Source organism: Colletes gigas, unplaced genomic scaffold (genome assembly GCF_013123115.1).
Source record: "Colletes gigas isolate AHSC1104 unplaced genomic scaffold, ASM1312311v1 Colletes_gigas_Sc00002, whole genome shotgun sequence".
Lineage (NCBI taxonomy): Eukaryota > Metazoa > Arthropoda > Insecta > Hymenoptera > Colletidae > Colletes > Colletes gigas.
This window is the reverse complement of record NW_025106631.1, coordinates 7,511,226-7,523,402: the sequence shown is the minus strand read 5'-3', so window position 1 is coordinate 7,523,402 and position 12,177 is coordinate 7,511,226. Positions and strand designations below refer to the sequence as shown.

The window sequence follows — 12,177 nt, the reverse complement described above, 5'->3', positions numbered from 1 at the left end:
TAAAGACACCATGAACTTGAAGATTAAAAGCTCCTTTTGGTAATGATTCCCTCGAGAGTTTATTTATGACTTTTTTTTTGTCAAAAGTTACTGCTGTAGTTTTATCGATGAAAATAAAAATACTTCGTGCGAAGACAAAAAAAATACGAAAATCAACCAACATAATTATTTAGTCTTTATCTCGAAAATACTTTGGCTTAAAAGTAGTAGCAAGTTTGAAACAAAAATTGCACCCCGTCTATGTGGTTTTATCCTACTCTCCCCTAACATAATTTTCCTACACAGTCCAGGTCCGAGTATCGAAACCTGAACCGTTTAACGCGTCAAATTAAACACTTTCGAGGGGCGCTTCTTTCTCTCCTCCCTGTGATCTTCGAAGACTCGCCAGCGAGTGGACTTAGAAGAGCGCGGAAAATGATTTAATAAGTCGTAAAGGCACGTCGACGTTGAAGAGGGTCGTCGCTCTTTTTCATGGACCTCTAAAACGCACCCCACACGCCGGCTGCGGGGAACAGCTGTTGCGATCCACGTCGGCGCCCAAAATTTCGCTTCGATCGCGCGTGACTTACGCGAAACTGCACCCTCCGCTTTAATTAATTGGCGCGCGCGAAGACTGCACCCCCGTGGCGAATCAATTTCCTCGAGTTTCTCTGGCAAGAAACCATCCCTTACGGATCCAGGCTGCCAGGCCCGAAATTACGTGGATTTTTCACCGCGATCAACAATTTTATTACACTTCGTGCGCATCTTTCGAGGCTTGGACAGTTTTGTTTCTCTTATTCGAAGTCGAAAATATGGTAGGTGAGCTATAGAAAACATGGTAATTGTATTATTTACAAAATGTTAGCAATATGAAAAGAAATATTATTAAAATAGTAGGTGAGCTATAGAAAACATGGTAATTGTATTTTTTTACAAAATGTTAGCAATATAAAAAGAAATATTATTTGGAAAAGGTCCAAATGTTTTAGGAGACTTTTTAGACTTAATTTGCCTTTTTTTCTTGGATCAAAGTGTAAAGATTTCAAGGTTATAAACTTCTTTTCAAGCGGAGGTCTTTCCAAGATATCTAAGCTGACCATAGTTATGTAAAGGAGAAATAGTTGCAGCTTTCGAATCTCATTTTTTTTTTAACATTCGACATTTCACAGAGCCAACGAGGCAAATGGGAATAGTTCGCGTTGCGTGCGATAGATTATCACAAAATTACACGAGCGTAAACTCATGCATCTGTAGATCAGTCCGTACGCAATCATTTTTTAAAATACGCTGGCGTTATTCAGCACAGGTGTTTCTCAAATTTCTTTTTTTAATATAGCGCAGAATTGTTTTCGAAAAGAATGTATATACGTTTTACAAATGACTATTTAATTTACGGAGTTCCATGCTTACTAATTTGAACTTTTCATATGTTGTTTATTACCGACTAAAAATGTATAAATATTCAAGTAATGCGCAAATATAAATTGGTTGGGAATTATTGAACACGCGTGGCTCTTCTTTAACCTCGATATTATTTAATAATTTCACTTTTTTTATACAACAGTATTAACAAATCTTTGCAAACGGAAAGTCTAACAAAATTGATTATCTCAATAAAATTACGTGATTCTAGCTATTTCAAATTTATTGTAACTGATGTCAAGGTTAATACAAATGACATTTTGTACGGTAAATGGAGATCATGATGTCATATATCATTATACTTGTTTCACTTAAAAGATCACCAATGACTTCAAAATGTTTGAAAAAACACAAAGTCGATAAAAAATTTTTTCCATGATCATCGTAAAGCTTTCTTTGAGATATTTTAAATTAGACAAAAGTAGTTTTGAATCTACTCGCTGCCCCAGAATAATCTAAAGTAATCACGTTCCGTGGTGCACACTGTGCAATTAAAGATGGTGGCAGTCTCGTTCGATTAATAAATTACGAGCAGAAACAACGTATAGAAATTTATACGCAATATTTATTTCATTGATCAGTTAGTCAGATAAGCTTGTATTCGTTCAACGTGAAATATATTTTCATTTTATAAATCAAATTGTAATCGTAACTGTACAAATCTCGGATTGGAAGGATCATTTGTATCAAAAATAAATAAACTGTGTTGTCCCTATGAGGGGGGGGGAAAAAATATATTAAGAACAAAAGAATCGGAGCCAAATTCCATTAATTGATTAAAGCTAACGTGTAGCGATTTATTTGCGAAGTTCATTCGACACAAACCGAATGTTATTTTATTCATTTTTACGTATCAATGCATTTAAAAAATGCAAGTTTATTCTGTTTTTTAGTGTTGTTTTTAAAATTCTGTGTTAAGGTATTTATGTCCTTTTTAAATACTTTACCTCCTGGCTAGGGAGTAAATTTTAGATTTTCTTTAGGCAATTCTCACTATTGTTTAAATAATTATGAATAATTTAGCGACTCCTTTCTTAGAAATTTCTGTTATTGTCAGTTTGTATGTTTCAAGTTTCTAATTATGTTAATTACAGTTTCATTTATGTTTGACTGTTAATCCTGGTATTCTGTGTAATGTTGCAATGACTTACTATAGCATAATGCAGTATTATAGTAGGAATTTCGTTCATATAATAGAACATTCATAAAATAGAAGATTCACATAATGGAGGTTTTGCTGTACTCAATCAACAAATTCATGAAACAAAACGTTTTGATTTTCGAAAATAACTTCTTTTTGATACTTTAAAATGGCGACATAGGTGATATTCCCCCTGTACGTAAATGATATTCTTCTTTCCTAATTTCCAAATTGAACCTTTTTAATGAAATACCTGTCGCTGATTGGAACTTCGAAATAGATTGTTAGTGAGAATTTGTAACATAGATTGAAAAGGAAAACTTGGGACGATTGTAACACAATTAGTAAATAATGCAATTCCTCTCGTGATTACGAACTGTCTTCGATATTCTTTTCTAAGACATTTCTTCGAACATCTATCGTCAAAATCTTTTCTTTTCTAAGATATTTCATCAAACATCTATCGTCAACATCTTTTCTTTTCTAAGACATTTCTTCAAACATATATCGTCAACATCTCGTGATTCAACCAATCTCAACGAAATTCTCGACACATCCATTAGTGTGTTACTATTGACCCCAGTTTTCCCTATATTAGTGCCCCTTTCTGTCTCTGTGTTTAGTCACAGTTTGGACCTGTAAGACATTTCTTCGAACGTCTATCCTCAACATCTCATGATTCAACCAATCATAACGATATTTTCGACACATCTATTGGTGTGTTACTATGGACCCTAATTTTCCCTATATTAGTGCCCTTTCTGTCTCTGTGCTTAGTCTCAGTTTTGACCTGTAAGACATTTCTTCGAACGTCTTTCCTCAACATCTCATGATTCAACCAATCTTAACGATATTTTCGACACATCTATTGGTGTGTTACTATGGACCCCAGTTTTCTCTATATTAGTGCCCCTTCTGTTTTTGTGTTTAGTTACAGTTTGGACCTGTAAGACATTTCTTCGAACGTCTATGATCAACATCTCATGATTCAACCAATCTTAACGATATTTTCGATACATTTATTGGTGTGTTGCTATGGGCCCCAATTTTCCCTATATCAGTGCCCCTTCTGTTTTTGTGTTTAGTTACAGTTTGGACCTGTAAGACATTTCTTCGAACGTCTATGATCAACATCTCATGATTCAACCAATCTTAACGATATTTTCGACACATTTATTGGTGTGTTGCTATGGGCCCCAATTTTCCCTATATCAGTGCCCCTTAAGACATTTCTTCGAACGTTTATCTTTAACATCTCGTGATTCAACCAATCTCAACGAAATTCGCGACACATCTATTGACCCCAGTTTTCCCTATATCAGTGCCCCTTCCGTCTCCGTGTTTAATCACAGTTCTCGCCGTGATGGCAGCCGGTGTAGAACGTTCGTCGCGCAGTTGAGAAGGAATCGACATCGTCATAGGAAACGCGCAGGAGATACGTCGTTGAAATCCACGGACCCGCGCTGATATTCGTCGACCACCTCGACGACGTTTTTTCCCAATTAAAAATTAAAAAGTCCCGGCCCTCTCTCAAGTAAAGGGCCGGCCAGGAGACGAGCACCGACCCGTCGGGGTCGAGCAGCGGAGGCCAGAGAGGGAGCAGTTCTACGGCGGATGACTGCACCGAGATTTTCTACCGATTAAACATTATTTTTTGTGCTGGTTCCCCTCCACCCTGGTCGTTCCGCGTACACCAGCTCTGTTTCTTTTTACATATGCTAATTCCACGCTCTTCGCGTTTCTCTCGGCCCTTTTCGACGCGGGCCGTGCTCGTTCGCGAACGCTCCGATGAATCCACGGCTTCGACGCGTCGGACGCGTCGTGCCTGAAAGATTTCTCGATCGCTATCGGGCGCTTTGATCGGCCGTGAACGGGGATCCGAGCTTCCGTGCTTCGATCGTCGACATGTCCCGTTGTGTTCGCGATCGCTTCGTCTCGGGGAAACCGTTCTGGCGTGGATGACGTCGCGAGGACTCCGGCTAATTTAGGAAGAAACGTGACTTCGTCGGAAACTGCCAACAACCGGAACCCCATTTCATCGATCAGGAAGAAAGGTGAACGTTCCAATTATGAAAACATTCTGGGCGAATAGAAACAAATTTTTAAGCGAAACATAGTCGACGATATACGATATTTTCTTTATTTGTTGTTCTCTGTGGACCTAGACGATGATGTCTTCGAAGATCCTCTTGATTCTCGCGTTTCCTTCGTTGCTTCGATACTTTGTTTTTTGTTACAGAGTGAAAGATAATTTAGATTATTATTAAGTGAATATTATATTGTAAAACTTCTTTAACATTTTTTTAAAATAATCACAAGTCGCAATGAACATCATCTTATGGTCCCATAAAATGAAAGAAGAGTCTTAATTGGAATGGTCTTGGCTACAACAGATAATAAAAAAGTCGATAATTTATAAACTGACAACACTTTAAAGTTTAATTATTATTTTTGTGGATCGAAAAAATATGAAAGAAACAGGGAGTTTAGGAATGGAAAAAAAATGAATTCTCAAGTTGAGACGTTAAAGAAATGTCTAATGTGAAAGTTTTAGCCATGTATAAAATTAAAAATGTTAGGACAGAAACAACGTAGAAAATTGAGAACTGTGAAAGTATTTAAAAGTAGTTATTTTGGGGAATAAAAATTAAAAGGCGAAAGTTTCGTCGTTGCAGCGATGATTTGTTCCTGGTAGCAGCGAATTGCAGTCGATAGGTGCGTACACGTCGTTCCATTCCGTCGTGATTCGGCCAGTCAAAACGTCAGAATCTTAAAACACGACAAACACTCTGAAATAACGATCCAAGCCACCCTAGCGCTCGCTTCGCCAGCAAACAGGGGAGTTTTTAACACTGTATGATCCCTGGGCAAACTTAGGGTGTACGCGAGCGCTCTCGTGTCTTCTCGCGGTGTGCAAATCCTTGTCGTGCAAATGGACGCGGACTATCGCGAGCCCATAAACGCCCGAGCGTTATATCTTTCCTTTTTTTTTCTGCGCGAGGAAAAAACGTTTTCGCGGAGTCGTTTAAACGAACGAGGGAAACTGAAACGAGAAAGCCTCGATTAAATCGTCGTACGATTATACTGTAATAATCCACCTAGTCGGAACTAGATTGCCATAAGAATGCTAACTATGGAATCGAAACCATTCGGGGTTGGAACGCGTTGGTTCGAAAGTTTATGTTTTAACGCGTTTAATCTTCCAAACATACTGCAGTCAGGTTAGGAAAATTGTTCATTATTTTATTACAAAGAAAAAAAAAATTTACCTCCCCAAAAATACCCGCTAAGACTTACGTAAATTAATTTTGAATGTAAAGTGTTTAGTCAAATAAAAGGGTCTCATAAATTCGTATAATTTTCCTAAAATTGATGTGAGACTTTTTGAAAAAATAATTGTGCATTGATTAGAACTAATTGGAGAAGGGTGAAAGTTCTTGGGTAGGAATGGAAATTTGCTATAAATTCCAGCTGTAACTTATTTCTAAACGAAGATACGAAAAATTCGTACTTAAACTTGTCTTTTTTAAATTGGACGTTTTATTCAGCATAAATCTAATCTAAACTAATTGGCGGTGACCACCTTGAAGTATTCTCGTTTATGATATATTTTTTTTCACTGTGAAAATATTTGTAAAATTTCTCAGATATCTCATTTTGGTACGATTCTTAATATCGCAATGTGAATATGAGATTTCAAACAGAAAATGGCCCAACTAGCATACTCTAGACAAATGAAAACTTTAAATATCGAATCGTGATTACAGATTATCGAAGACCGCATTCTCCAACAGGGTAAAAATTCTTACATTTAAAAGGGGAGTAAATAATTCATTTCGCCTGAAATTAATTTTTTTTTTAAACGGTACAATGAAGTGTGTTTCGTTATAATTGCGGTTTGGGGAGCCCCATACAGTCGAAGGCGCGTACCCAGATTGAGAAATTACGGCAGAATTCGTACGAGACTCTCCGTTAACGGGGACGAATAAATTTCGGGCGCAGATTGATGCCTCGAAAGCCGCCGTTTAGCACGCAACGAATTACGATTTCGGGAAGCGTAGGCAGGTGGAGGGCAGCAGACCTCAAGGGGGAGGATCGTTCTTCCAGCGAGTTACACATAATGCCTCATAAACACCCTCAAAACGCTTGCTATCACCCTCGATTCGCGCCCGCGCCGCCATCACGGGATCTGACACCGCACCGGCAATAAACTTTGGCCTCGTTAGTTCCCCGCATCCCGTTTTCAAAATCCCCATTTTATTTCAACGTTCTTTCCCGGTATACTTTTCCAATAATTTCTTCCAATACCAAAAGTTCGTGAAAATATATTTAACGCTTAATACATAAACGCGTTGGGCAAACTACACTCTTAATCCTGTTAAAAATAAGTTCTTTGTTTCTAGTAAATGATTTTTGTTCACGTAATTCATATTACGTGAAATTAATCATTTTAATATAGAATACTATTGTTTTAATATTAGAAAACAGAGTATTGGCAATGTATATCTTTCATCTGTTAAAGCAATTGCTTCTTTTAAGCAATGGAGTAAAACATTTCGAAATAATGGTTTTTATCCTACTGAGAGTAAAAGTGTTTCTATGCTGCTGAGAATGAATATTTTAATTTTAATAAATTACTGTTTTTGTAGTTTAGGACAATGAACATTAAATAAGCATGTCTAATAGAGTTAATATCATAGCTTGTTTATTAATTTTATAATGTAGCTAAGTGCATTAGCTTTCGATTCGTGGGATAAATTTATTTTATTAAGGGAAACGTAAATTCGAATATTAAAAAATTAAAGAACCCCTTCGTGTACCATTGTCTCCTGTACGTTAGACACAGAGGGATTATTAGGTATACGTGTGTATTTATTTTTATTTGAACATAATTGTTCCCCCAAATAGAGAAGGATTGTAAAACATTTTTAATGTTCGGTCCAGAATGTCGGACTAATCATTTTGTTGAAGCTGTTGGAAGGATCGAAGCATCAATCTTTGCTTTTGAAGCGACGCGCCCGGAACAGCGCAGTTTCCTCGACGACAATAAAGTCGGGGGTTGAATATTTCGTTCGACGACGGCGGTAAGCCGGTTAAATGTCGTGGTTCACCGTAAAAACCCAGTCGTTTGCCGTCCGCGCCGCGCCACCATAAAATAAAACTACGCAACCGCGTGCATATACGCACGCCAACCCCATTATAAGCCGTATAACTTCACGGTCGTGGCGCGAAAACGCGCTTAAGTGCCCAGCCTGCACTTCCCTCTGTTGCCTCCATAAAAGATTCCTCGCTTCGATGTGTCTGAAACCAGATTCGATTTGGCGGGCTCGAGTCCCGAGGTCGCGAAACGCTAAACGTCAAATTGAAATTTAATTGCGAGCATGTATCGATTTTTTTACTTCTACGAACCTCGATCCATTTGGTAGTATTCATTATTTCTGGTGCTGGTCTACAGAAAATTATTATTTATTATTTATTATTATTTTTCTCAAATTGATAAGGAAAATTTAGTTTTGCAGAATCGTTGTGGTTATTGGTATCATCTTTGCTGTTTCATAGAAAATTGTCGTTCTAGTATTTCTTACTCTCTTTTTTTTAATTATGATTATTGACGTAGCATTTTTTTGTGTATTAACAAAAATTAAACAGAAAATTAATCACTTCTCTTTTATAATTCCATTGTAGTTCTACAGAATATTGTTATTTGAAGTTTCAAAACCCAATGTATTATTTGATTCATTTTCAATTCTAAGGTTTTATATTTTTCTGTGTATTTATCACAATTGAGAGAAAAGATCACTGAATTAGTAAATTCTTTCTTCCTTTATCTTGATCTAATTATAGGAAATTATTATTTGATACTTCCAAGCACAAGAAATGCGTTCATGTGGTTTTACAAAAGTTATTATTTAATTTTTTAATGTCCAATATATTATTTGAGGCTTCTTAAATTTTATGGATTTATTACCCTTCTATATAAGGGAATAAAAAAATTAATTTTTCATTCTTCTGAGGATATATCTGTTTTCCAGTTTATTCCTAAGTTTCTTCTTTGTATCGCGTTACTATAAAAAATTATTGTTTCTAAGCCCAACGTATTGCTTTTGTCAATTTCAAGAACTTATTGTCTTTTTGTATGTCTACCAAACGTGGGCGTCGTGGGCAGATAATTGGATACGTTTTTAGAATGTTTGTTATTTCAATTTAATGAAGTGTTCGTGTTTCATCCGTCGTTTGACTTTGATATTTGTTATATCTCCACAAATTATTTTCCTCCCCGTTTATAGACGCGTCTGTTGTTTTTACCGTGAAGAATAAAAATGTTTTCATGTAATGTTTTCTTTATTATCAAGCTTCTTTAATATCCTTTCTTTGTATCGAAAATGAGGTTAATACAGCATTATTGTTTAACTTATATAACTTAATTTTACAATATACTCTTTTCAAAATTTTGTTAGCATTTCCGTGAAACGTCAATGGAAGAATTTATTTCCGAAGAACGATCGCTGTTCGCAGAAAATTCAATTGTTCAAAATTAGTTCACGCACGTCTAATTTGTTAATGAAAATTATTCTTGAAAATCCAACGGCTGCGTTGTTCCGACGTCTCATTAAAAAGAGCTGAATGAAAATCTTCCTTTGAAGGGCGGATTTATTTCACGGAAATCTCGTCAGGTCGAGTTTGGCTTGTTAACAGATTCCCATTCCGAGAAGCAGAAAAATTTCACAGAGTGCTAACATAATTCCTGAACGTACCCTTTTCGAATTTGCAGCCGACGTGGCACACAAAGGATCCGTCGAAAAATGAAACGGCGAGAAATCATTGTTGATCAGTGGCTTCTACGAAAACGGGTTCAAATCAATGCTTGAAAACAAAAACAATACAAACTCCTTGTGTAATCGGTCAATTAAAGAAAAATTAATTATATTTTGTCCAACAATTGTTTTCGCTTGTAACCTTACTATCCTCACTTCTGAATTCTTATTTCCACATTTAATTGGTTGGAATAAATCTAATATTATTTTATTCGAACAAAATTAATTTTAATTAGAAAAAATGGAAAGCTGCATAATATTCATTTATTTTTGCATTTTAGTCTGATAAATGAACGTAGTTGAAAATTGTGGGCAATCACTTTTAAAATGGAGTGATTTACAGTGGTTTAATAATGCTTTATTATCAAATGTGATTTTCTTAATATTAATAAGCAAGTTTGCTAACTGTTCGAGTATTGGGGCACGTCCTGGTTACTAAGTAAAAAAATAAACTATCCGTCTGGCTATCGAAACTCGACGCGATGAAAGGCAAAACGACGAAATCGCGCGTGACAAGCGACCGCGTATATTTCTGCAGGGGTGGCCCCGCGTTTAGCGTCCCCGACATTAACATATTCCGGCCGATTCAGGCCAAACATCGACGCGGCGGCGCCACTCGTTCAACCCCCTTACTTCCGGCACATTTGTGTTTTGTTTCCAGCGAACGCACCCCACCCCCCTCCAGCGTGTCGTCGTTTCGCCTCGCGCGAACAGTTGGCCGCGTTTCTCGCGAAAAAGGAGAAAGGGAAAAGACATTCGGCGGAAAGCGACTGTTGCAGGGGTGGCCAACAATCGGGGGGTTGTTCACCACGCGAAAGGCCTCCGAGGACTTTCAGTTTCTCTATCGATTTATCGCTCGCCCAGGAATTCTATTTATCGGGGTGCAAATAATCTAGGTGGTTGTTAAACGTTAGTTACAATCATTTTGATAAAATATACTTGTTCGTTCGAACGCAACACTGATTCTTGCTAGACGAAAGAAGGGGGATGTTTGGAAAATATTTACTTAATACTCGTTTGTGAATTTTGAGGATGGATGCTTAGGTGCAATTCGTTAAGTATTAGAATTTGTAAGATATTTTAGATATTTTCTCTTTAATATCTTGATACAATGGTTTGTACGGAAAGCTGACTCGAACGTAACTAACTAAATTATTATTAACAAATGATTAATTAATAAAATGAACAACCTCTAAATGCATACTTCACGCGAAACACACATAGATAGTCGGCAATGCCTTTAATCGAAACTCGAAATGTAACTGCACTCGTTAATTACAAACCTAAAGGTTGCTTACAAATTATACACTGAAATATCTGTTTGTAATGTATTCTAAGATGTGATGAATTTCTACGATGTAATTATAAAGACGTACACTATTTTATTTTGTTTAAAGTTCGTACGTGTAATGCTTACAAAGAAGAATCGATTTGTTTTATTTAAGACAGATTTATCTTTTTTTATAGCAAGATGTTAACGAACTACTGATAGAACATTATTAATAAAGTCCTTTCTGGAAGTTAAAACTTCCTACAAAATAAAAAAGGAAATTAACGTATAGAGATGGGCTTCAGCAATATCTAAAATTGTAGATGTCGGATAAAAAATATAAACATTAGCAAAAATGTCTCTGATATAAGAAAATTTCTATTTTTAATTCCTCTATCAGATAGAGTCTCGGTTGAAAATGTTCCCTTTTGTTTTACAGTCAACATTTTAACTTTAATCTTTGGTCTTGAAACAGTTGATCGCGAATGATAGAGTCTGAAAATCTAGAATTTAATATTAGAATTATAAGATGACCATTATTTCATTTTGTTTAAAGTTCGTACGTGTAATGCTTACAAAGAAGAATCGATTTGTTTTATTTAAGACAGATTTATCTTTTTTTATAGCAAGATGTTAACGAACTACTGATAGAACATTATTAATAAAGTCCTTTCTGGAAGTTAAAACTTCCTACAAAATAAAAAAGGAAATTAACGTATAGAGATGGGCTTCAGCAATATCTAAAATTGTAGATGTCGGATAAAAAATATAAACATTAGCAAAAATGTCTCTGATATAAGAAAATTTCTATTTTTAATTACTCTATCAGATAGAGTCTCGGTTGAAAATGTTCCCTTTTGTTTTACAGTCGTCATTTAAACTTTCATTTTTGGTCTTGAAACAGTTGATAGCGAATGATAGAGTCTGAAAATCTGGAAGACTCGATTTCTTCTTAATTATGGCGTTCGATGTTACAAACTGTTAGAAAATGAGCAGCCATCCCTAGTACTGTGTTTTACCACCCGGTGATAATTTCAGTTTGGAGCCAGCGTTGTAACTGTTCGTTTCGTTTCAGGAAAGAGCTTCACCTTGACGATCATGCTCCAGACGTCGCCGCCTCAGGTAGCCACCCTGTCCAAGGCGATCAAGGTCACCGTGGACGGACCCAGGGAGCCCAGATCCAAGACAAGTGAGTGTCGCGGGATTTTACCCACAGTTGGTAATTCCGTGCGGAAGAAATTCCAGCGAAGGTCGCTTAAAACGTTCGTGGATTACTTTTGGTATCACTCCGTTCGTAGACAGAATTGTATTTATTTTTTAACGAAAAAGATCAAAAAATTCGAAAAATTCGTGTCCCATATTCTGACCGTTTATTGCACATTGTTTCACACGAATTGTAAAAACTATTAATTTCTTTTAATTATGAATAATGTTAAGCTTCTTCTTACATCTGGTCGAGAGATCAAATTCATTTTTAAAGGATACTAGTGAATTGTTTCTTCCAACTAAAATGTCTGAGGGTGAAGAAAATATAGGGGATGGTGATA

General features: G+C 36.3%; 1 protein-coding gene across 1 annotated transcript in view; it reads left to right on the top strand.

Moving 5' to 3' along the window:
• The window catches only part of LOC122400213, a 45,331-nt gene that overhangs the window by 15,343 nt on the left and 17,811 nt on the right, over positions 1–12,177 (top strand). The window contains exon 3 of the mRNA XM_043401559.1: positions 11,706–11,819. Within this exon, the coding sequence (XP_043257494.1) occupies positions 11,706–11,819 (114 nt within the window). The remainder of the gene's footprint in view (positions 1–11,705; positions 11,820–12,177) is intronic.